Raw genomic sequence first — 25434 nt, 5'->3', positions numbered from 1 at the left:
GCAGGGAGGTGGGTGAAGATCTGATCACAGCCAATGTGAGACATAGAGAAAATGTGGCAATTAATAGGATAGGTTAATAGCTGTGACACGTCACGTCTGGGTCAGCATTCTTCCCTCAAGAATTAAAAATACACTGGTGACCAGAGCTGAACAATCAACACAGTGTCACTGTCTGGCTGCCAAGGCACATGTCTCTCTCTCCCCCATTTGGAGTGGAAGACTGCTTAGTGGTGCCGACCTCTCCCTGGGACATGATGGCAGCAGTAAACCTACCGTGTAGGGAATGGACCTGAGACCCGCAAGTGAATGTGAAGGGGAGCTGGGCACAGCCTCCCCGGCCATCTTCTATCCAAGCGTGAAGTGGTAACAAGGTTAGTGTCAAGTGAACAAAGGGGAAGATTCTACTCTTTGCTTGTCATCGTGAAAGGACATGAAGCTTTGACAGGGAGAATCACTCAGGCGGAAGCTCAATGACTGAGCCTGGTGAGTTTGGCCAAGGCCACTGTTATTGGCCTGGACATCCCAGCAAGGTGCTTGCCTTTGGCTTTCCCCTCATTTCGAGATCTCCACCCATCCTGGTCTAATTGAATCTGTTCCTGTAGAGAGCAGGAGCCTCCTCTGTGCACCCAATAATCCTGGCTATATAGAAAGCATTTCAGAAGATGAACGAAAAGAATTGGCCTGGTCTCTGCAGTTAAAGCTGTAATTTCCTTTTCCTGATATTTAAAATAATCCAAGCATTCTGACAGGGCCTCAAATATGTATTTCTTATTTGTATTATCATAAGACTTACCTGGTGGCTCAGACGGTAAAGCGTCTGCCTACAATGCAGGAGACCTGGGTTTGACCCCTGGGTCGGGAAGATGCCATGGAGAAGGAAATGGAAACCCACTCCAGTACTCTTGACTGGAAGATCCCATGGACAGAGGCGCCTGGTAGGTTACAGTGCATGGGGTCGCAAAGAGTCAGACACGACTGAGCAACTTCACCTAAAGCACCTTTGTATTATCTCATACAATAGCTATAAGTGATAATTTCTTAGCATGACTTCACAATAGCCACTGTCTGAACCCATGGTTTAAGAATAAAGTTGATAAAAGCCTGTTGAGGGTTTCTACACTTTCTACTGTGCAATGTGCAAACAGAGGAGACTGTCCTGGATGGTCAGTGACTCAGACAACTTCTCACTAGTCCCTGGTGATGACACATAAGCTATCTGTTTTACACGTCCCTTTCCTACAAGAACTTCTTTTGCTTCAACTGGGTTCCACCTGGGCTTCAAAAGAACACAGACTAAAGTATTATAGCTACAAATGTCTTTCTAACAACCCCTGTAAGCTTGGTGAGAGTACCACCAATGCCACCATCTCTACCTGGAGCACCTGTGGTGGATTCATTTTGATATTTGGCAAAACTAATACAATTTTGTAAAGTTAAAAAAAAAAGATTAAAAAAAAATAACAAAATAAAATTTTTACCATGGTAAGTGTTGGGCACTCTACAGGTTTCATTTATTTTGTATATTTTATCCCATTTATCGTTACTACTTAATACTCATGTCTCTGGGATTTCTCTTAGCTTTTTGATAGGAACATTAAAGATAATTCTAGAGGTAACTCCTCAGAGATAAGTACTTTATATCTATACGGGTTTCGATGGATGGTCAAATCACAGCATGAGAATGGTTGATCTGACTCTGCTGGACCATGAGGCCAACAGAGAGGGCAGCAGATCTGCCCAGTGGGTCATCTGCAGAGGAATTCACAAGATAAGTCCCTCACAGGGAAAGAGTCATGACAAGTTGGGACAGAAACAAAAGTCAGCCTCAGCTAAGGATGGGTCAGAAGGTCCATTCAAAGGATCAGTCAAAAACAACTTACGCAGAATCATAAAGAACAGCTGTGATACCTACTCAAGATGTGTGCAGATCTTTGAAAGGGTGCATTTCTAAGAAGACCCCAGAAGGAAGGAGTTTGCAGAGTGATGCTGACAACATGAACCCACACCTGCAAAGGAACCAAATCCCAGAGCAAGCTGCCATGCATGTGCCACCTGGGACTGAAGGGCTTTGCAAAGTGGGACCTTCTATCTGAAAAATTCACCAAAGATGGACCTTCTGATGGTGCTTATGAATGGCCCATGCTTGGGTTCCATCTGATCCGTTAGGCAATAAAGGCTTTTTCTCCTCTCATACATTTGGAGCCAGTCTGGTACAGTGAGGAGGGGTGGGGTGGGGGGCTGGATACTGTTTCATGGTTTTCAGCAGTCTGCAGCCTAAGTCAATATCAACAAACTAGTTCCTCACTGTTCTAACCTTCCCAGGAGCCAGGAGAAAGCACTTAGAAATTCAATGCCAAAGTATACACTATCTGCAGGATGAGTGAAGAAGACATCTCCATATTTCAGATCTCATGGAACATAAACCATCCTATGAATTACATTCAGCAGGACACCTAGAGTTAATTGCCTCGATTTCTCTAGGATTTTCTTAAAGTTCAGTTTAAATGCAGATCTTTCTAAGTCTAGAACCCTAAAAGTCACCTAGGCTAATTCTAAATTTATATCCCCAAACTTAGCAATTGTGATATTCAAATGCAGAAATTGATAAATGAAGATATTAATGGAAGAGGCTTGCATCCAAACACCATTAAGAAAAGTGAGGGATGAAAATCAAACTGCTCAAACTATTATAGCAAACAGAAAAAATTTATATAGGGAGTTCTCAAAAGTCAGTAAGAAAAAATATGACTAACCTGATAGAAAAATGAACAAAGAACGTGAACTGGCAAATTTTATAAAAGAAGAAATACAAAAGGCTAACAAACAGGGAGAGGAAAGAGTTTGATCTCAGTTGTAATATAAAGGTCAGTTCAGTTCAGTCGCTCAGTTGTGTCCAACTCTTCGCGATCCCATGGACTATAGCACGCCAGGCCTCCCTGTCTATCACCAACTCCCAGAGTTTACTCAAACTCATGTCCATTGAGTTAGTGATGCCATCCAACCATGTCATCCTCTGTTACCCCATCTCCTCCCACTATCGATCTTTCCCAGCATCAGGGTCTTTTCAAATGAGTCAGCTCTTCGCATCAGGTGGCCAAAGTATTGGAATTTCAGCTTCAACATCAGTCCTTCCAATGAACACCCAGGACTGATCAATATCCTTTAGGATGGACTGGTTGGATCTCCTAGCTGTCCAAGGGACTCTCAAGACTCTTCTCCAGCACCACAGTTCAAAAGCATCAATTCTTCAGTGCTGAGCTTCCTTTAGAGTCCAACTCTCACATCCATACATGACTACGGGAAAAACCATAGCTTGGACTAGATAGACCTGTGTTGGCAAAGTAATGTGTCTGCTTTTTAATATGCTGTCTAGGTTGGTCATAGCTTTTCTTCTAAGGAGCAAGTGTCTTTTAATTTCATGGCTGCAGTCACCATCTGCAGTGATTTTGGAGCCCCCCAAAATAAAGTCTGTCACTGTTTCCACTGTTTCCCCATCTATTTGCTATGAAGAGATAGGACCAGATGCCATGATCTTAGTTTTCTGAATGTTGAGTTTTAAGCCAACTTTTCCACTCTCCTCTTTCACTTTCATCAACAAAATGATGAAAGATCACTAAAGAGTGATGAGCTCTTTAGTTTCTCTTTGGTTTCTGCCATGTGGGTGGTGTCATCTGCATATCTGAGGTTATTGATATTTCTCCCAGCAATCTTGATGCCAGCTTGTGCTTTATCCATCCCAGCATTTCTCATGATGTACTCTGCATATAAGTTAAATAAGCAGGGTGACAATATACAGCCTTGATGGACTCCTTTCCCACTTTGGAACCAGTCTGTTGTTCCATGTCCAGTTCTAATTGTTGCTTCTTGAACTGCATACAGGTTTCTCAGGAGGCAGGTAGGGTGGTCTGGTATACCAATCTCTTGAAGAATTTCCCACAGTTTGTTGTGATCCACACAAAGGCTTTGGCATAGTCAATAAAGCAGAAATAGATGTTTTTTTGGAACTCTCTTGCTTTTTCAATGATCCAATGGATGTTAGCAATTGGATCTCTGATTCCTCTGCCTTTTCTAAATCCAGCTTGAACATCTGGAAGTTCACAGTTTAAGTACTGTTGAAGCCTGGCTTGGAGAATTTTGAGCATTACTTTGCTAGCGTGTGAGATGAGTGCAATTGTATGGTAGTTTGAGCATTCTTTGGCATTGCCTTTCTTTGGGATTGGAATGAAAACTGACCTTTTCGAGTCCTGTGGCCACTGCTGAGTTTTCCAAATTTGCTGGCATATTGAGTGCAACACTTTCACAGCATCATCTTTCAGGATTTGAAATAGCTCAACTGGAATTCCATCACCTCCACTAGCTTTGTTCATAGTAATGCTTCCTAAGGCCCACTTGACTTCACATTCCAGGATATCTGGCTCTAGGTTGGTGATCACACCATTGTGATTATCTGGGTCGTGAAGATTTTTTTTTATAGTTCTTTTATGTATTCTTGCCACCTCTTCTTAGTATCTTCTGCTTCTATTAGGTTCATACTATTTCTGTCCTTTATTGTGCTCATCTTTGCATGAAAAGTTCCCTTGGTATCTCTAATTTTCTTGAAGAGATCTCTAGTCTTTCCCATTCTATTGTTTTCCTCTATTTCTTTGCACTGATTGCTGAGGAAGGCTTTCTTACCTCTCCTTGCTATTCTTTGGAACTCTTCATTCAAATGGGTATATCTTTCCTTTTCTCCTTTGCCTTTTGCTTCTCTTATTTTCATAGCTACTTGTAAGGCCTCCTCAGACAACCATTTTGCCTTTTTGCATTTCTTTTTCTTGGGGATGGTATTGATCACTGCCTCCTGTATAACGTCACAAACCTCCATCCATAGTTTTTTAGGCACTGTGCCTAAAAGATCTAATCCCTTGAATCTATTTGTCACTGCATTTGTGTCAAATGAACACACAAAAAAACTGGCTGTCATCTGCACTTCTAAATTTGGTGTTCAAAAAAGGTTGATGGTATCCGGTTTCATAAACAGTGCAGAGAACTGTTATTTTCATCCATTCCTAGTAAGCGATGACCCTGCCAGGGTGAGTTCTGGCAGTGCAGAGCAGAAGCCTGGGAGATGCACAGACCCTCTGACCTAAGAGATCTACATCTAGGAACTCATTCTCAGGAAACAGCATGAGATTCTGTAAAAAAAACTGAGCTCTCAAATATTCTTTGAAACTTTTTCACTAGAGAAGAAATTTAAAACAACTTAAAATGTTCAACACCAGGAGCCTGGTTAAAGAGACAGTGGAAGGGCCACACAGGGGTCTCTCTCTGTGCAACGGTCAGAAAGGATGGAGAGCATGTGATGGTGTGAAAGGAGGTTTCCCCTGTGACACGGTGTGGGGGGCAGGTCACAGAGGCCATCCACATACACAGCACAACCCATGTTTGTCAATATACTAAAGACCACACATCTCAGTGTCAACAAAGTTCTATACAGAGAGCTGGGTAACAGGCAGTTGTCTTGTCTTCTTTCTGTTTACCTTAATATTTCAAGTTTGTTTTTTTCCTGCTATGTTTTTCAGAAAAAGAAAACATATGTTAGCTCTACAAGAATACGGTTTCTGCAATGGTGGTACAGAGAGAAAATGAATGTGAAAACACTTAATAAAATAAAAAACCTTCATATGGAAATCAGTGTTATTAATGCAGATACAGAAGAGCAAGAGAATGAAAAACCAGGGATGTTGACAGCATGGCTATTCCCCTCATACACAGATGTAAGTGACCCTTCCTCAAGAGCCTTGCAGACCAGAAGCAATGTCCAGTGTCCAAACGGGAGTACAAGTGTCATCACTGAAGCTATGCGGGTTATGGGAGAGGAAGGAGACGGTGTCCAAGTAGCAATGAGAAGAAAGGGGACGTATTCACACGAGCCAGTGACCAAGCAGTCAAGACGGGAGGATGGCACCCCAGGTCACCATTTAGGGAGGGGGCGGGGACTCCCAAGGCTGATTCCACCTGCTCTGTGAATGACACCGGAGGGCTGGGCTGCTTTGCCTGTGGACGCTTCCCTGGGTGGAAGCAGGCACCACTTAGGAGAAAAGCAGTATTAAGGTACTTGGTATTTTAATGAAGCACCCAACTCTTTTTTTTTTTTTTCCACATAGAGTAATTACAGATTTTCCTGATTTAAAAGCATGCAGCTCAATTATGTAATTGCCTAATAGGTTATGCGGGTGCTGTGGATCTTATCTGGTCTCAGGGGGACATAATCCGAGTTTTGGCGGCTTTAATGATGTATTTACTCAAGAGACGGGATTGACTCCAGCTGACGGCGAGGGACCCACAGGTAAACATCATTTACATGTGGCTGTTTAATTAGCCATTTACCCAAGAGATCAAAGTAAATATTTCTCAGCTTCATTAGACTCTTAATCAAGTGAGTTCTACTACAGCTTTCTTAAATTTTGAAAATCTCTTACTTTTAAAATTTTTATCTACAGAGAAATATTTAACCATATCATTTACTAAATATATATACGGTCTATACAGGACAACTCAGACACTTGACTGTGCTGACTTGTGACTCTAATGGTCCCAGAGCCCAGAAAAGCATTCTGTCCTCACATCTGCCAGGCTTGTCCTGCCCACGTCACTCGGGCGGCGAGTCTTTAGGGCTGTGCTTTTTTTCGGTCACAACCTATTTAGAAACTGCCTGCTTGCTTCTATTTATAAGGATGGGTTTTGTCATTTATTTATTGGTAATTTTTATGGTTGTCACTAGATGGTGATTTAAAAAGGAACAAAATACCTACTAGGGTAGGTAGAAGGTTATTTGACTAATGAGCTATCAATTGGGCACCCCTCTTCCTATTAATTATGGAATTATTATTTGAAAAATTATGAGTGAACTGGTTATCTGGAACTTGAAATATGTTTTCTAATATAAACACCACCTTAAAAAAAAGACAAGGAGATGGTAAATGGCAATACTGTAGACCAATGCTTATTTTGCCCTTGATGTGACTGAGATATGGTGTATCTGCAGTGAGTATGAATGGAGAACAATGCTGTTACAAAACAGAACTAAATACAATGGATAATAAAACCTGAAAACAAAATCCTTATTAGGATCTACATTTATCAACAGATATGAAAAAGAATCTAAAAAGCAATGGTTCTGTTCTTCGTAAAGAACACAGTTCTTTCTTCAAGAACACTTACACGGACAATGCCATACCGCAAACAAGACAAAACTGAGGGTTACTGAGTCACATGCAGCGCAGTAAAATGAAAATGTGCTCAGGAAGGATGTGCACAAGGTTACCTTTGAAAAGGGCAGGATCTGTGAGGGGCACCCAGGGGCTGTATCTCTACCTGCAATAATCCACTCCAGAAGGAGAATGGGGAGAAAGGAGACGAGGAGAAAGAGAAGAGCAAGGGTAGGAACAGAGGCAGGAGCAGAGGAGAGAGGGGAGGGCGAAGGGGTGGGGAACTGCAGAGTGCAGGGGTAACACACATGCAGACGTGGGTCGGTGGCTTCACTGTGCCGCTCCATGTGTGTATGTGTGAAATGCTTTTTAAAAAGTCCTTCTACTCCTTTCTAATTAGAGGACTGGGGGAGGGGGTGTTGGGCAGGGCTGAAGGTGCTCTGAAAGGCTGGAGGGCAACACAGAGGCTCTGGACAGGGCTGCAAAACAGGCTGTGGCTTTGGGACAGAGGGGCAAGGACTGCCTCCAGAGGGGGCTCCTATGGAATCCTGAACTTTGTGCATAATCAAAATAAAGAAGTATTAAAACCAGAAAACTCTATGTTATATAGAGAGTTAAGCATGTGTAAGGGTGAAAACATACTTGGAGGGAATTCCCTGGTGGCCCAATGTTTGGGACTCCATTGTCTCACTGCCTTGGGCCTGAGCTGGATCCCTGGTTAGGGATCAGATCCACTGGCCAGATGGGCTGCTCTGGACCTGAGTTTCTGCCCTCCAGCCCCACCCACTGCACCTCCCTGGGACCTGGCTCCATGCCTCTGCTCCAGCATGACCCGCTCTACCAGTGCAAGTGCGCAGTCCACTCCCGACTGTCCCGCTAAACCACGGCTGGGTGCATCCTTGGCTGTCCCCCTCCCAGTCCCCAGGGACTAAATTCCCTGAGGCCCCTCCTGCAGCCCAGCTTAAGGGGCTCTGTGGCTTCCCAAACTCTGCTGAACCCATGAACACCTCTCCTGAGCTGGGCCAGACCCTGTACAACTTCTGTTCCCTGTCCCCAGGTGTCGTCTGCTCCTCAGCCACAACAACAGCTCTGTTTCCCGGGAAAGTGTGCACTTTCTCGACCTGTTCTTTGGCCCCTAAGTCCGTCACCCACTCCCTCAGAGCCTACTGAAATCCTGCCTGGCTTTTTAGGGTCACCTTTGCATGCCCCTTGGCTCCCTCAGTCATCAGGTCTGCCCTCCCTGCTTCTCCAGATGCCTGGCTCCCCTTCTGGAGGGTCTAAGCCCTCTGCCATGTTCCCACTGCAGACACCCACTCTGCCATCCCCCAGAGGAGGGGCTGCATGGGATTTCTCTCTCTCCCCCTCATAGATCTGGGCTGCTGCCTAATCCACAGAAGTGGACAAATACATATTTGCTGAGTTGACAAAAATGGCCACACAGTATGTTTAAAGGATGGTGTAGAGAAAGAAAACCAGAATTCTCCAAGAGGCTCCTGAACTCCCTGGACAAATGTTGCAGTAGGTATGTTTAAATAGGTTACCTCCAGGCCCTGAGTTAACTAGCCTTCTGTAAGAAAGGACCTGAAATGTATACACAAAACACTATGCAAAAGGTTTGAGATCAAAGTTCATCCAACCAACCACAAAAGCTCACTTACAATTTACATTTTTAAAATATGTTAATCATTGTTAAGGATGTTAACTATTTTCTCAAATGACTAACTTGTACAATTTGAAACTTATTTTAAAGAATAAAAAGTATTAACCTTTGTCCTCTGGTCCAGTTTACTGACCAGGAAAACTTCAGACAGCTTCGCTACTTCCTCTTCTTGGACAAAAGTATCATGTCCTTTCAGGGCGGCAATATGTTGACCCGATCGTGTCCTTAATAAGCCTGAGGCTGGTGCTTGTTCAAACCTATGAGACACAATTAGGAGTCCATTAGACATGTGCGATGCTGGGTGACTTATGAGTCTCCTATATTGTTAAAGGTCCCCACAATCATGATAGCAGAAGACAGTTTACACAGAAAAGTCTGGAACCTAATATAATCTGGGATAAGGGCATTTCCAGAGTTCAGGTTTCTTTTTGGGGGGTAACTTTCATTTTATTTTAGTTACAATATCATTGATAGATGAGAATTCTCAACTCTGTCTGCACCCTGGGACCACCCGGGGGGTTTTGCATCATCTAGGTACTTCATGCCACTGCTTCAGAGTTCAGGAAAACTAGTCTGGTGGTGGGGAACCCAGCAAATTGAGACTTTCTTTAAGACTCTCAGAGTGATTCTGACATGTGGCCACTGTTTCTAACTAGTGCAGAGGTGGTCAGGCTCCTCTTAAATGTAAAGCAAAGCAACAGTTCATATCTCCACCTCAATTAGTTTATTCTTATTATACTCATGCAGTGCTTTCATTATTTTTTTTAATAAGTTACTATTAGGAAAAAGTCCAACATAAGCCTATATTGCTGCCTATAATATAGTATTTAGATACTAAACGGAAGAAAAATGTGCTATATTTCAGGCCGGGGACAGGAAACGCATCAGATGAGCCTGGACCACCTTGTCCCAGGAAGGGAGGAAGCTCTCGGACCCTGAGTTGTGTGAACAGGCCTCAGGGGTTGTGGCGAAGAGGCACTCACTGGCCAAAGACGAGACAGTGTGAGAGCCAAAAGAACAATGACTAACATGGATTGGAACGTGGTGCATGTATAAAAATACATGAGTTCATTTAAAAGATAAATAATAAAAAACCTTTGGATTCAGCCTTGAAAAGGAAGGAAATCTTTGTCACAGACTACAACACAGATGTACTACAACATGACATTCTACTCCATTATATAAGCCAGTCACAAAAAAACAGTATGATTCCACTTACATAAGATGCTGAGAACAGTCAAATGCAGAGGCAGAGTAGAGTGGTGGCTGCCAGGGGCTAGGGGAGGGAGGATTGGGGTCTTGTTTAATGGGGACAGAGCTCCAGTTCTGTAAGACGACAAAGCTCTAGAGATCTGATGCACAAAAATGTGAATGTACTTAATGCTACTGTACACTTAAAATGGTTAAGGTGGAAAATTTTATGTTTACGTGTGTTTTTACCACCAAAGTACAACAAACCAACCTTTGGATGCTGCTAGAGAAATAATCTGTTATTCTGGAAACTGGTTAAAGAAAGGGATGGAGTCAAGCATTTGTCCTGCCTTTGTGGTCAACAACAAAAAACACAAATTAAAAAAAAAAATCAGAGTTACCAAGTAGTTGATGGGAGAAGTTTTTTCAATTAATAGATGCAAAGAAAGGGCTGCATTAGAAAAGTCACTATTCTCTAAGTCCAAATTAATGAATGCAGCTAGGAAATGATCAGAATGTTGAGGAAACTGCATGATGGAAGCTTTGAATCAGAGGCACCCGTCTGCCAGTGCCCAAGTCCTCAGCCCAGTCCTGGGAGCACACACGAAGGGACACAGTCACGTGCTGCCTGAGGAGGTGAAGAGAGAAGGACCAGCACTGCCTGTGATTGCGTTCTGCCAGAATTACCTGCCTGGAATACAATTCTGGATCCCGATCCAACCAGCAGTTTACATTTGGATCCTGATTCAAAGACTGCAAATGTAGACAGACTGCTTTTGAGAAAACCAAAGAAACTGACAAGGACTAGGTAACAAAGAATTTTCTTAAGTGGTCAAGTATTAAATATTTGTACATTACAGATGTATTTGTGAGAGGAAAAAATGTTGTCTGTCTTAAACTACTGAAGAAAAAGTGTGGGTGAGGGAGAGAGATAAAACAAGACTAGCAAAATGTTGACAACTGTGGGTCTGGGAGAGGGTACGTGGGACTTCATTATATTCACACCTACTTCTGTAGATGTTTAAACATGTCAAAGTGAAAGGCAAGTTGCTCAGTCGTGTCCAACCCCCCTTTGCTACCCCATGGACTGTAGCCTATCAGGCTTCTCCGTCCATGGGATTTTCCAGGTAGGAGTACCAGAGTGGGTTGCCATTTCCTTCTCCAAAACATGCCAAAGTATATACTAAAAATCTGTGTACTAATATGTGCAACTTACTTGGAAATGCATAAAAATAACAGATTGGAATTGATGGATGGATGGATGGATGGAAAATAGATTTGGGAGTGTAAATAAATGTCAATGGTAGAAGCTGGGTTGTAGGTATGTTGGCATTACAGTTTTTCTCACTTCTCTGTATGTTTCGAAATTTTCATAATAAAATGGGGAAAAAGTCTAGGTGTAATTCAGAACCTTTGAAAATAAATCTTTATTGTTATAAGATTTGGCCTGACCTAACCCCTGCTTTTCCCCAAGACTTGAATAAAGTGGGATGCATCACTGGAATCCGTGAACTTATTTAAAAACTTCCCCAGATGATTCCAAGGTTCCTGGCTGGTCTGATAGGAAGGCCCTTGAGCAACTTGTCTCTCCTGGTGACATCTAGACCTCACCAACGTCACAAAGCTTCCAAGTCCTCTGTTCTGTTCTATGTCAATGAGTTACCCCTTGCATCTGCATCTGGGTTTACAGTGATTTCCCTCCTAAGAAAACGCACACATGGGCCATTGTCAAATTCTAGTCCAGTCATCAGGTATATTCTCATAATGAGTAAAATCAATTGTTTCTATCTAGAAAGCATGTTTAGTTAGGTTGAATTCAACCTGAAAACAAGTTTAATGAGGATGAGTTAGTTGGGATGCACTGACTTATCAGACACCAGCCTCTCTGGTGACTGAGACACATGGTTTCTGCAGAAGCAAAGCCAAGGGCAAGACTCTGGTCACTAACACCTCTTCCAACTGTAACCATCCTTTGTGTCCTGGCATGAAAGCACTAGCTGAGGTTTCCTGTAATTATTACACTTGCTTCATAAAAGGAGAAAACCCACAGGCTCAAAAAGCAAATGAACTTTTGGAGGAGAAACAGCATCAGGATCTGTGACTTCTGAGTGGCTAAGCCAACACCTGGCAACCAGGAAGGTTTGGGCCATGGTGGACCCTGCGTGGAGCCCTGCCCCTGGTTCTACACAAACAGACAGAATTAGAACACCTACGGAGCAGTTCAGAGGACTTAAAGGAGTTTTTTCCTCTTTTGTCCACTTCACTTTGCAAAGTTTCTAGTATCAATGTCACATAGAAAAAAAAAAACAAAGCATGATGTCAGCTCAATTATATACTCCTCTAATTAAAAATAGATTTTAAAGTCTATAATTAATGTCATACACTTATAATGATTTCCAATGAGAAAACTGCAATTTAAGCAAAGTTATCAGCATTTCCTAACTACAACTGATTTACAACAGATGGGTAATCTGACCAAAGTTTTAAATGCAGACAAAATAATAAATATCTTGAATTTTATTCTGAACATAAGCAGAATAAAATAGATTCTACATACTATACTCCAAATCCTATAAACCTGACAATTTTTCAGCATTAGTTTGAGAGCACAATGGGATGAATGTATCTGAAAGGAGCAATGGACAGAGACAATTAATTGCACCTGGAAAAGACATAAAATCATGGGTAGTCTCATTACAGTTTCTATAGAAGACAAAGTGATTAAATAATCACTTTTATGTTAAAATATATTTTCCAGGAGGCAATAAAGAACAATTTTTTTAAAATCGACTGCCTCAAATGACATGCATCATATTTTAAAAACTCATAATTGTCTAAAATGACAACTTACTAGTAACAGTAAGCCTTTCACATGAAGGTCTTACAACATTTAATCCCAGCTATAACAAAAATCAGTAATAACAATAATAATGATGATAGGAATGGTTCTGTCATTTTTTCTTTGATGAGGCTTCATTTTGTGATAGAGAATTCAGAAATCTATCTTTCCAATCTATGCTGTGGACCAGGTGTCCCATTTTCTGGATTGAACGGAAGCAAAGAGACAGATGTTGCTTGCCAAGGTTTGGTCAGGGGCACAAGCAGGGCCATGGCCACACAAAACATGGCTCTGTTTACAGGCTTTCAGGAGTCCATATGATGTTACAGCCTTCCCATTCTGCCCAGCTGACTTCAATGTCACTAACAATTGAGAAACAGAAGTAGATGATTCTCTTCAAATTTGTGTTTCTGGAAGGACCAGCTGGCAGCTTCAGTCTAAGGGCTGTCCCTGGCAGACAGGAATAACCCCATTTAGGGAAATACCTAGCAATACCTTGCCTGTAATGCAGGAGACCTGGGTTCAATCCCTGGGTTGCAAAGATCTCCTGGAGGAGAGCATGGCAACCCACTCCAGTATTCCTACCTGGAGGATTCCATGGACAGAGGAACCTGGTGGGCTACAGTCCATGGGGTTGCAAAGAGCTGGACACGACTGAGTGACTAAGCATAGCACAGCACTAGGAATACCTCCTGGGCACTGAGGGCACAGGATGTGGTGAACATGCAGAGGGCAGGGGAGCATGATGCCAGGATTAAGACCTGTTAGGAAGAACTGGCAGCTAAGACCTGACTGCCTGTCTCTCAGAGGTCAGGTAGACACCTGGGGCTTTTTCTGAGGCTAGCGAGGGAGCCAGTGGCAATCAGTGTGCAAGGAACAGCATCCTCAGTCATGACACGGGGTAATTCTGATTATAACAGACCACAACAGTGATTTCAGGAACCATTCCTGACTTCTTTATCTGGCTTTAAAAAATGACTGTGGCAGAGACACAGTTCCGAAGGCTCCAGATATTAATTTTAAAATTTGTGTTGGTCATAAAGAAAGATCATTTCTTCTTGGAAGGCTGATTTATACATAACTATAGATCAACAGTCATGGAAAATGCAACCTCTCATAATGGGAAAGGACGCTCTATTTATGCATGTTGAGAAACTGTAACAAACGCGGGCCGAGTCGATGGAGATGGCATATCTTATCACCACGCCACAGTCTGGCAGCCCAGGTTAAGAGAGTCACATGATGAATCACCTAGTCTAACAACTCAGTCCACAGAGAGAATTATAAATGCATATATGCCTTCATGCGACATACCACCACTGTGGTTTATGCCAAACAGTATATCAACAGACAAAGAAGACGGTGAGAAAGAAGTGGCGGGTCCAGCTGAAGAGCCTTACTGCACACAATCACCAAATGGCCAGAGACTCCTCTCTAGCCAGCTTCTCCCACCCTTGTAAAGGGCATTTTAAGACTGCCTTTATCTTCACTTTGCATGATAAAAACATGAAAGAGGATTTCCATGCATCGCCCTTCACTGCTGTAAGCTGAAAAGCTACTGACCAGGATGGGCAGGTCCCACATTCTCTGTAGTGTGGAGATCACAGCAAGATTCAGAAGCGGATGTAAACACGTTCCGTTCAGCACTGGTGACCCTCACTCTGCGGTCTGTGGGATGTAGTCCTGTGATCAGCCACATTTTCTTGGGACAAGGTCCTTTTAGAGACCATTACCCGGATGGCTCCTCACGCCTTGATGGGACCCAATACACAATGGATTTATGCCGAATTCCACTCTGAAAACCACGTTATCCTGCCTGTTTATATACTTATACGAAAGAGTCTGCATGACACACAGAAAAGACAGTAGACGCCAGATGTAAGACAACCAGACCTGAAAGCCATCTCACTCTCCCGGCCAGACAAGGCCCTTTCAGGTGGGCTGACCACACCTGAGCAGCCATTTGTTCTCAGCTGGAAAACGGTGGGGACAGACTTCAGTGAGGGGACTTCACTTCAGTCAGTCCCCCAAATAAAAATCAGGGTAAGGGCACTGGTAACATTCATGCACCCATGAATTAGGCACCTACCAGGGGCAGCACTGGAGAAACCACTACACATATTATCTATCTGTAATGCTGTGAATTTAATTCAGAAGCCCAGATGCTGCAAAGCTTCTGAGGCCCTGACAAGCCACCCAGAGTGCCGAGAAGGTGTGTGGAGGGATAGACTTCTGACTGATTCAGAAAGAACCATGACTCACGTGTGCCAACCACCCTGCCAACAATTAACCTCACTCGCTCACGCCCACTTTTGAGCCACTGAAGACACATGGTTGGAGCAGCGCTCTCACACTTGAGGGAGCAGAGGTAAGCATCCATTCAAGCCCAGATGGCAGGGCCCCACCAACAGACCCCTGGTTCAGTGGATCTGGGGTGGGACCCAAGAACATGCGTTTCTAACAAGCTTCCAGGATTTGTTGATGCTGTTGGTATAGGAACTATATTCATCAGAGGCCTGCATCACCAGCATGACCTTGGAAACGCAGGGACCCATCTGGGGTTTGGATTTGGCAAGGACACCTGTCCAGCAGGAGGTTCTGCTGGACTACCACCTGGGTGTTCACCAAGTTATGTGAACATGTGAGACTGAGCTTACTCATGTCCCTCCCCACGAGTATTCCTTAAAATGTTGCTATGGGCAGGGGTTCAGCAGATACATGCACAGGGACTGAGCAAGATATAGGAGCAGGAATTGAGCAGATGTATCCAATTAACAATTAGAAACAAATACATTCACAAAGCAGTAGATGGTGAGGCCACAGTTAAATCTATGCTCCTGGTGCCCAGCACAGAGCTGACTGTGTACAGCAGTGTTTTTCCACCCTTATCTGGGGACGAGAAGGGCCTACCCACCACAGCAGCAACTTGAGCACTGTCATACCTGACTTGCTCTTTGTCACTGCCACCCCTGGGGCAGAGTTGCGGGAGCTGGTGAAGGACAGCGGTTCCGCAGGCGTCAGGGCCTTCTCGTAGGATGTCACTGTGGTTACAGAGCCTATAAAATAAAACAGGTGCCGCAGGAGGTGTTTATTTGAGCCCAGACGGTCAGCTTCTAGAATCTATGGTGGCTCTTTGTGGTTTATTGAAATATATCTGTAATATAATCTAAACATAAAGATGCAGCAACTAGACTGTCTCTTGACAAAGATGTAAAATGGGGTGGTTTGAAAAACTTGTCTGTGCGAAGGTGGCTGTTTTAAATCCATCAGAGGAAGTGGCTTTTAACCCTTTGCAGACTTCAGTGAGGTTCACATCCACAGCTGTGCAATCTCACTGCACATCCCACCTGACTGATAGGAATGCCAGATAATCGGAACAGCTGAAAAGACTAATTTCACATTGTCAATCATAACAAAGTTAGATCTCCACTCACATGAAATTTACTTAAATTGTCACTGCTAAGAAATTGAAAACTGCTGGCTGAAGTAGAGGTTACGTCCTCTATTTCTGAATGCAGAAAAAAATGACTATTATTTCTCCATTCAGATCCCACTGCAATGAAATTTTCTTTATTTTTAGAAAGAACAGGAAGGAGTGGAAAGAGGGATTTAGCCCTTGTCATCTATTTGCAGTCCACAGGGACACTGGTGGAGTGTTAATTGTTGTAGGTTAGGTCTGTCAGAGTCACAACAGTCTCCAAAGAGCTTGGTTAGTAAATTCCTTTAAAAAAAAAAAAATGACTGCATGATTCTAAAAAGTCATGGGAGAAGATATCAAAGACAAAATACTTCTCCTTTAAAGAAACTGATCATATATGTAGCTGGCAATATACAACACATTCCCCAAGAGGAAAACGAAGCAACTTATAAAGCAATGTTCATAGTAAAGTATTACTAATTTGTAATCAGTCTAAAGGTTGGGAGAGATCTAATGGTTGGGCTAAGTTACTGGATCTATTCGATGGCCATGTGCCTGATGATACAAGGATGAAAAAGACCTGCTCCACCTGTACACTGGAGGCTCCCCCCACCGCCCGCCCCACCCCGAGCAGGCCTTTACCCTGGGCAGGAAACAGAAACGGGTCCCCAGATTCAAGCCTTGTTCTGGACTCTGGGCCCCTCTGCTGGCACCCCCAGCTCCAGGCCAAGTCCCAGCTCTTGTCTAAACCCTGAGCCTGTGGCCCATGTCATGTTGGGTCCTCATTGCCTGACCTCGGCTGCCCCAAACCTCCTTGCCCATGGGATGTGCATGCAGTACCTATGTCTACCAGCTTTTTCAAAGGCAAACTCTGGGTCCCGATTCTCCCTAGAAGGCTGTATCTTGTCATCAACCAATTCACAGAGTGAGACCTGCCCTTAAGAAGACAAAGATAAGCCAATTTCAGAGCAGTAATGATACGTAGAGGGAAAGATGGTCAGGAAGGTGGGGCAGGGCCCTGTGCCAAGCAGGATGCAGACAGAGGGAGACCATAGCTGAAGCCAGGCAGCAGCAAGGCAAAGGCGAGGGAAAGCCAGGCTAAGAGGGGGTGGGACCCAGCAAGGAGATAAGCTGGCTGGGGTGGTGACTGGACAGTAACAGGAAATAAGATTCAATATAAAACTATGGCAAAGAAACAGCGATAAACGTCGTGGGTTTTTGAGTCATGGCTGGTTTCCTGGCAGCTGTAGCTGTGGACGGGGTTGGTGAGGGAGAGACGGGCCAGGGGACCGACCCTTTGCTTTGGGTGGCAGGGGACGAGCTCGCAGATGTGAGCATGGTGGTGGGCGGCAGACGGGGAGGACCCACACGCCCACCGCTGGTGGGGTGAGGATGCTAAAGGCTGGGGCACGTGTCAACCTTAAAGGGCTGGTCACCCCAGGCTCCCATGGCAGAGTGTCTCAGTGAGGCTAGATCTTTCCAGTTTTTAAGAGAAGCTGGAAATTCACCATTGCTAGTTTTATTTTTATAGGACATCTCTCAGATTTTAACATGGGGCAACTATTTAGAAGAATGTTAAACACTGTGCTTGATAAACAAAGCCATGCTGTGGGCTCGGAATCTCCAGCTTAGATGGCCTCTAGACTCACTTTCCGACCAGGGGGACCAGGGGTGAGCCCCAAGCAAGGGATGTGGCTTCTGTATCCTTGCAAACCTGAGTACAGCAGGGGAGCTTGGCAGACGGCTCATGCTGCTGTGCCAAGGTGGAATGTGGCAGTGCCCCCCAGGGACGAGTATCTTACCTCTGCCACTTTTAGGAATGATGAGAAGAGAAAGCCGATCAGTGGAGTCTGGTTACTGTTATAAACTCCTTACGGACAATGCTCCCCGACTCCAGCGTCCTCCCCCCATCTCCATCCCAAGTACCACCATGGCAGGGCCAGTGAGCAATCATACGCCAAATGCCTTCCCTCTTTAGCAGTCTGCCGAGTCCAGATGTCAGGCCTGCTCAGACCAACTGCCCCCACACTTGTCTGGCAGTGTCTCCAACTGCCTCCTTCACAGGGATCTTTCTCATCCCTGAGTTCCTCCAGCATGAAGCTGATAGCACCCCACCCTATGCTGTCCTCCAGCTATGCCCCATCTGACAAGTCTTCCCCACATGACTAACAGGCCTGTTGAGAACAGCAAGGGTACTTGGGATTTCATAGGATGCTGACGACACTCTTAAGGGCACTGTGTGCTGAATGACAGGACAAGATTTAAACCCACATGAGACAATTCATGACATGTGTGCTGTTACAGTTTGTTTTTACACAGTGGTGTCACACCGGCCCAGGGCTTCCAGGGCTCAGCAAGGAATGATCTACAAGCTGGTCAGTGAGACAGCCACCAGCACTGTCCCCACGGAGCCATGGCCCACCCTAGATTAACTCCTAACCTTATGTGCCGAAAGATGAGTGGCTCTGAGTTGAGGATTTCTAATATTTATCTCCCCATGGGACAGACTTTAGTTTGCAAAATATCCATCAACATTTGCCTGCAAACAACTTAAATAATTCACACAATGTACAGAGTTAAAAGACGATGTGTGATGAAAATACCATTTTCAAATTCAAGAGCTCAATTTCTTCCGTGTCTTCTATTTGCATTCCTACCAGAACACTTCAGCTAGAAGAGCATTGGCCTGACAGCCCATCTCTCTCCTGGGGAGAGGGTATCCGGGCACCAAGGCACTGGGCCCCTACCATCCGTTTGCTTTCTGTGAGGTCCAGCAAGAGGACAAACCTGCTTGAGGACAAGCAACTGCTAGTAACACAAATGGCTGCTTTAACATAATTTTATTTTATCCAGTCATACTTAAGCACGCAATAAATTATGTTTTGGCTAAATTTAAACTAATTACTTTCTGAGAAAGCTTCATTTTCAGTCACACAGAATTTAGGACATTATTTACAAGAAAGCAACTTCATGCCAGGCTAATGTGAGCAGTCAAGGTAGAATTTTTTTTAAAAAAGAAATAAAGGGAGAAAAGATGCTTTTTCTTTCAGTATCACAAACTGAGAATTACTTCTTGGCAAACAGAAAATAAATTTCTCCTTGACTCTAGCACATGACTTTCCCATCTGCCCTGGTTGTCGTCTTCGGGGCACTCGGTGAGTACGTGCTTCAGCTGCAGTGATGGGAGCCTGACTTTGGGGTTTCATTTTCTCCAGGAGACACAGTCTTTGCATGGTGTGGGCCCAGACTCCAGACAGGGACAAGTCTGCTTACACAGTTTACACAACACAGTGTTACTTGTTGAAAGTTTTATGGATGATGTTTACTGTCTCTTTAAGGAAATGGAAGACTCAGAAGGCAGTTGGTTATATCCAGAATGAGGTTTTAGGGAGGAAACTATTTCAGAAAGAGCAACAACAAGCAGGCATCACACACAGAGGTGGCGGTGGGACGTGAGTGTGTCATGGGGAAATAACCCACACACGTGAAGGCAACACGGCTTGCTAGTCTCCATCGGATTCCAGAGCTTGCAGAATCCTCGCCTGGAAACTCACAGCTTTGGTAGGTCATACTTTCCTTTTGAAACATAAGGTGGCTTTGATCTTTTCACTAAGAACACATGGTCTGGATAGAATAGATTATTTTAAAACCATCATTCCATCAGATCCTAGGTCTGTTTTTCTCCATTTAATGCCCAAGGAAATTTATTGATTACAATGAACAACACTGAAAAATCCTAAGACCCATGAGGTTCCTGAGTTTAAACAGAAGTAACAGAATGCATTTATGCACCTTATGTTCTGAACCCACAATTGACTGAGCGACTGATCTGATCTGATCGGGTTGGCCAAAAAGTTTGGTCAGTTTTTCTGCAAGCTGTAAGGAAAAACCAGAATGGACTTTTTGGCCAAACCAATGTAACTAATGAACCAAAGCCCAACCAAGGTCAGTCAAAACCGAAGTAGCTACTTCAATCTGTGTCACTTACAGGTCCTCCTGAAGCAATTTAGCACCTTCGCCAGTAAGAGAAAACCTCCCGGGATGCCCACCCACAGGTACACACATACACACACATCTCCAAGCAGCAGAGAGGCCCGGAGAAGCCCTACCTCCATAAAGATGCAAATTAAGATTTAAACAGGCTAACAATCGGCCGGAGCTAATCCTTTTACAGAGGTGTGAATGGCTATTGAGAACTGAATTCCGGCTGCCAGCTTTTGTTGAGTGGTCCTACAGACACATCTCACCCAGCAGCAGTGCCAAGCCACCGACTCTGAGGATGACTGATAAAACAGTTTCATCAGGCAAGCATCATTTGTTTGCTCTGATACCAATTTCCTGACCATCCATCCAAAGGCGTGCATGTAAGCAGACTGAGGCAGCAGCGCCTTGGGAGCAGGAACGAGGAGCAGCCGGAACAGCTGGGGGTACGGCCTTGGAGAAGTCTGGATGCGAGGGGGCGGTGCGGGGGGGTGGGGTTTGTTAGCCACACAAAACGGTGGTAGAAAGGACAAACACGTACATAGTTAAACAGTACTTTTCTTTTCACGGCCTGTCTCAAGAAACCTATGTTTCAGGGGCTACTTCAGCCCCCATTGTGCAGCCCCCTGGGTGGTCCCTTCCGGGGGGCCACTTAAAGGCGCACAAAGTCTGGAGGGAGGGAGGAGGAGCGGCAGCACAAAGGCTGGGGCGGGGGTGGGGGGCAGGGGTCTGCGGTGCTGCGGGCCAGGGGTCACGAACAAGGCTCCTCTCTTCACCCGGGAAACAAGGCTCCTTGTCTTCACCTGGAGGCCGGGTGATGGCGCTGACAGCTGGGACCCCGGCACCCGCGCCTGTGAGGCGGCTCTTTCTTTAAAGCAGCAGAGGCCTGACAAGCAAAACCTTTGCCTTTATCTCTCACTGGCCTCCAAACAGACATTCTTATTTGGCCCCACTTCAGTTTTCAGAACTACTGCCTCTCCCAGACTACCTGTTTTCTCAAGTTCCTTAATGAGATTCTGGAAGGCTTGATTTATAATAGGTGTTCTCCTTTCACCCTTCAACAGAGAGAACCAGTCTGAACCGAGAACCCAGTTCTTAGTAGCCAAGAATTTTTGTGGGTCCCAAATTTCACACCCAGGTTGATAAAAATCAGCCCTGCCTTGATGGGGGTGGGCAGTGAAAGCTGAACACGTTTGCTCCCAGGGTGTCTGTTACATCCCTGACATGTCACCAAGGGGGTATCTCCCTTAGGCTGCTGGCTGCGCTCTCCAATCAGAGGTGCATGCAACAGGTCTGCAGAGCCTGGCTTGAAATCCCTGCTGCAAAAATGAACATGCAGCAGCTGCTGCTGCTGCTGCTGCTAAGTCACTTCAGTCATGTCCAACTCTGTGCGACTCCATAGATGGCAGCCCACCAAGGCTCCCCTGTCCCTGGGATTCTCCAGGCAAGAGTACTGGAGTGGGTTGCCATTGCCTTCTCTGATGAACATGCAGGGTGAATGACTTATCAGACTACTTGATGCCTTTGCAAAACTTAATGCCATCAGGCCACATATTTTGGAAAATTTTTAAAAAATATGATACTATGAACACGGTAAAGAATTTTTATTAGACATTATCATCACCGGTTCTATAATTAAACGCTAGAGCCCAGTGAAAAAGCTGGCTTAAAACTCAACATTCAGAAAACTAATATCATGGCATTTGGTCCCGTAACTTTGTTAGGCAGTTAGAATAGGGAAAAGGAGTCCAAAATGGCGGTGGCTAAAAGACAAGGAAGGGAAAAGCCCGCAAAAATAGAACAGAGGAAGGTCAAAGGAAGGTCCGAGGACCTGAGTGAGGACTTCAGATAGAACAGCACTCCTGACTAAGCCCAATTTGCATAAGGCAGGCCCAGGGGGAAGGAAAAAACATAAAAAGAGGAGCCAAAGGGCTCTCGCTCTCTCTCTCCCGAGTGCTGGGGTGCTCTTCTCTTCATGTCTTTGGATCGACATGCCCTCACACCTCGAAGATGGATTTTCCTGCTATCTTCTAAATAAAATAGAGGGGTAACACTGATTTGTCTAAGAGCTATAACACGGTCTATTTGAGACCTAAGAGCTATAACACAGTCTGTCCAAGACCCGAGAGCTGTGACATGCCAAGGGGGCTTTAATGTCCGTCACCCCAAATCTTTGTTGTGACAAGACAGAACCGAAGAGCATACACTCACCTGACAACTTCATAGCAAACAGATGGGGAAACAATGCAAACAGTGACAGACTTTATTTTGGGGGGCTCCAAAATCACTGCAGATGGTGAATGCAGCCATGAAATTAAAAGATGCTTGCTCCTTGGAAGAAAAGCTATGCCCAACTTAGACAGCATATTAAAAAGCAGAGACATTACTTTGCCAACAAAGGTCCATCTACTCAAAGCTATGGTTTTTCCAGTAGTCATATATATGGATGTGAGAACTGGACTGTTAAGAAAGTTGAATGCTGAAGAATTGATGCTTTTGAACTGTGGTGTTGGAGAAGACTCTTGAGAGTCCCTTGGACTGCAAGGAGATTAAACCAGTCAATCCTAAAGGACATCATCCCTGAATATTCATTGGAAGGACTGATGCTGAAGCTGAAACTATAATACTTTGCTTACCTGATGCAAAGAACTGACTCATTTGAAAAGACCCTGATGCTGGGAAAGATTGAAAGTGGGAGGAGAAGGGGACGACAGAGGATGAGATGGTTGGATGGTGTCACCAACGTGATGAACATGAGTTTGAGTAAGCTCTGGGAGTTGGTGATGGACAGGGAAGCCTGGTATGCTGCAGTCCATGGGGTCGCAAAGAGTCGGACACGACTGAACAACTGAACTGAACTAAACTGAGCGGGTGCTTTTGGTAAAGGGGCATCTTACTGTCAGGGTAGAACCAACTTTGCTGCAGCATAATGAATGATGGGGGACCCTAAACCAAACATCAGACTTTTGCTGTGCTATTACACATCTGTCTCCATGTTTGCATGCACTGGGGTGTGTGTGTGCATGCATGTGTGTGTGCATCTGTAGAAGAGAGTAGGAGGCTCAGGTTGGGCTGGCACAGTTTCAGCACATGAGGAAGACCAGAAGGCATGATGGGTGGTGCATGAGCTCACTGAGGCTCAGGCAGTGGTTAGACCCTGAAATAAGTTAGTATATAAGTCACTTCTCCAGGACAGGTGATGTTCTTACGATGCCAATTATGTTTGATGAATGGAAGTCCCATCCAGGGCAGTCAGTGATCCAGGTCCACCTCAGTGATGACACTGAAATGGGAGAAGCAGCACCCAGGGAGGGACCAGCATGAAGGGACTGAACACTTGGCTGTTGATGCTTGCCCCCTCCTGCAGGAGTCCAGTAAAAATTGAGCAGAGCACCATGGGAAAGACTGTGCCTGCTTGCTACCTGCCCTCGCAATACTGTATTACAATGAAAAAACCAAATCGCTTTACTACTCAAATACTCAATCATCCAAGACGCTTCTAAAATAATCCCAAGAAGAAACAAGAAAGGAGACGATACCAAATTATCATTGTGAATGAACAAATGAATTAACTGTGGAGGAAAGGCTGGCAGGATGTGAGCAAGGAAACAGTCCATGCTAACTGGCCCTCCTGGGTAGATGCTGGGAATTAGGTGAAACAGAGTCTCCTGTCAGTGCTGGGCTTCAGAGGATGCCAGACAAGCACATCCCTAATTCGGAGTAACTGCATCTTTCAAAACAGTGGAAACCAATTTCAAGTATGCTCATGACTTTTACTGTTTTAGTCGTATACTGAGTTGTATCCAACTCTTTTGCAACCCCATGGACTGTAGCCCACCAGGGTCTCTTGTCCATGAGATTCTCCAGGCAAGAATACTGGAGTGGGTGCCACTCCCTTCTCTAGGGGATCCTCCCAACCCAGGGATTGAACCCGCGTCTCCTGCACTGCAGGCGGGTTCTTTACTGGTGAGCCACCAGGGAAGCCCATGCTCATGATGACAGATGTAATTATGCTCCAACAAGCATGGTCAGCACGTGTCCTCATGATCTGTACTTCAGCTGAACAGTAAGGACTGTCAGTGCCATGAGCCAATACCATAAGAAATTCATTTAGGGTCTAGAAAGCACTGTTTTTCACTGTTTGGGGATTCCCTGGTGACTCAGACGGTAAAGCATCTGCCCGCAATGCATGAGACCTGGGTTCAATCCCTGGGTTGGGAAGATCCCCTGGAGCAGGAAATGGCAGCCCACTCCAGTACTCTTGCCTAGGAAATTCCATGGATGGAGGAGCCTGGTGGGCTACAGTCCATAGGGTCGCAAAGAGTCGGACACGACTGAGCGACCTCACTTTCCTTTCACTTTCAGTGTTTAAGGTGGCAGGACACCTGGAGTTCTCAGAACTTTGTGCAGAACACTAGCGTGCTGATGTACTTCGTTTCATCACACAAATCAGAAAAAGTTTTATGAGTGGACGATGAATATACATGTGCAATATAACAATCACACATCCATGATAAAAACCCAACCCATCAAAGCTAACGAGATCAGTGGCTTCCTACAGATTTGTCCTTACTCACTCGATGTTCTCACGCATTTTTTCATGCTCTAGTAGGCAAGCTACAGCAGGGACCGAAGTTTTAGGAAAAATGATTTTGAGCAAGTTCTCAAAATCACAAAGATTCATTTTCCTACAGACCTGGAGAAGAGTTTTTTTTTTTTTTTTCCTCACTGCAGGGTAATTCTAGTAGAATACATCTGAGCATCACTGTGATGGAGGAAATGAGTCTAGAATTGCTTGAAGCAGCAGATTCAGACACATTCAGTCCATCAAAATGAGAAGCAAATTAAAACAGATTTACATTGATGAGGGAGAACAGTGAGAAAAAGTGAGAGTGAGTTGGACACCATGGAGGACAGGGTTCAGGACTCCTCCCCACTGGGTTCAGATTCTCCTAGAGGTTAAGTTAACAGAGTGAGTCGCCCAACAAGGACTCAAATGGTGAGATCAAGTGTGAAAGTACAAGAACACATATCTTGGATGTTTTAAAAGCTCACTTCCTGCTTCGTTTTGGGTTTTCGGCTGTCTTACGTGCATGCACTCCCCATGATGCCCCCCCACCCCCCAAGGGAAAGCCTTTCATTCAGGTCCTCAGCT

At 44.7% G+C, this 25434-nt stretch overlaps 1 protein-coding gene across 4 annotated transcripts in view; it reads right to left on the bottom strand.

The window, feature by feature from the left end:
- Window positions 1-25434, bottom strand: part of KIZ (kizuna centrosomal protein) — a 91999-nt gene that overhangs the window by 28175 nt on the left and 38390 nt on the right. For 3 of the 4 annotated variants that reach the window (XM_055544103.1, XM_055544104.1, XM_055544106.1), the window contains 2 exons: window positions 15823-15936; window positions 8957-9107 (listed from right to left, as the gene is read on the bottom strand). In XM_055544103.1, coding sequence (XP_055400078.1) covers window positions 8957-9107; window positions 15823-15936 — 265 coding nt within the window. The remainder of the gene's footprint in view (window positions 1-8956; window positions 9108-15822; window positions 15937-25434) is intronic. The other variant, XM_055544105.1, reaches the window with a different exon arrangement.

Source organism: Bubalus kerabau, chromosome 13, assembly GCF_029407905.1.
Source record: "Bubalus kerabau isolate K-KA32 ecotype Philippines breed swamp buffalo chromosome 13, PCC_UOA_SB_1v2, whole genome shotgun sequence".
Taxonomy (NCBI): Eukaryota; Metazoa; Chordata; class Mammalia; order Artiodactyla; family Bovidae; genus Bubalus; species Bubalus kerabau.
The sequence above is the reverse complement of the archived record's forward strand: the minus strand, read 5'-3'. Positions and strand labels throughout refer to the sequence as shown.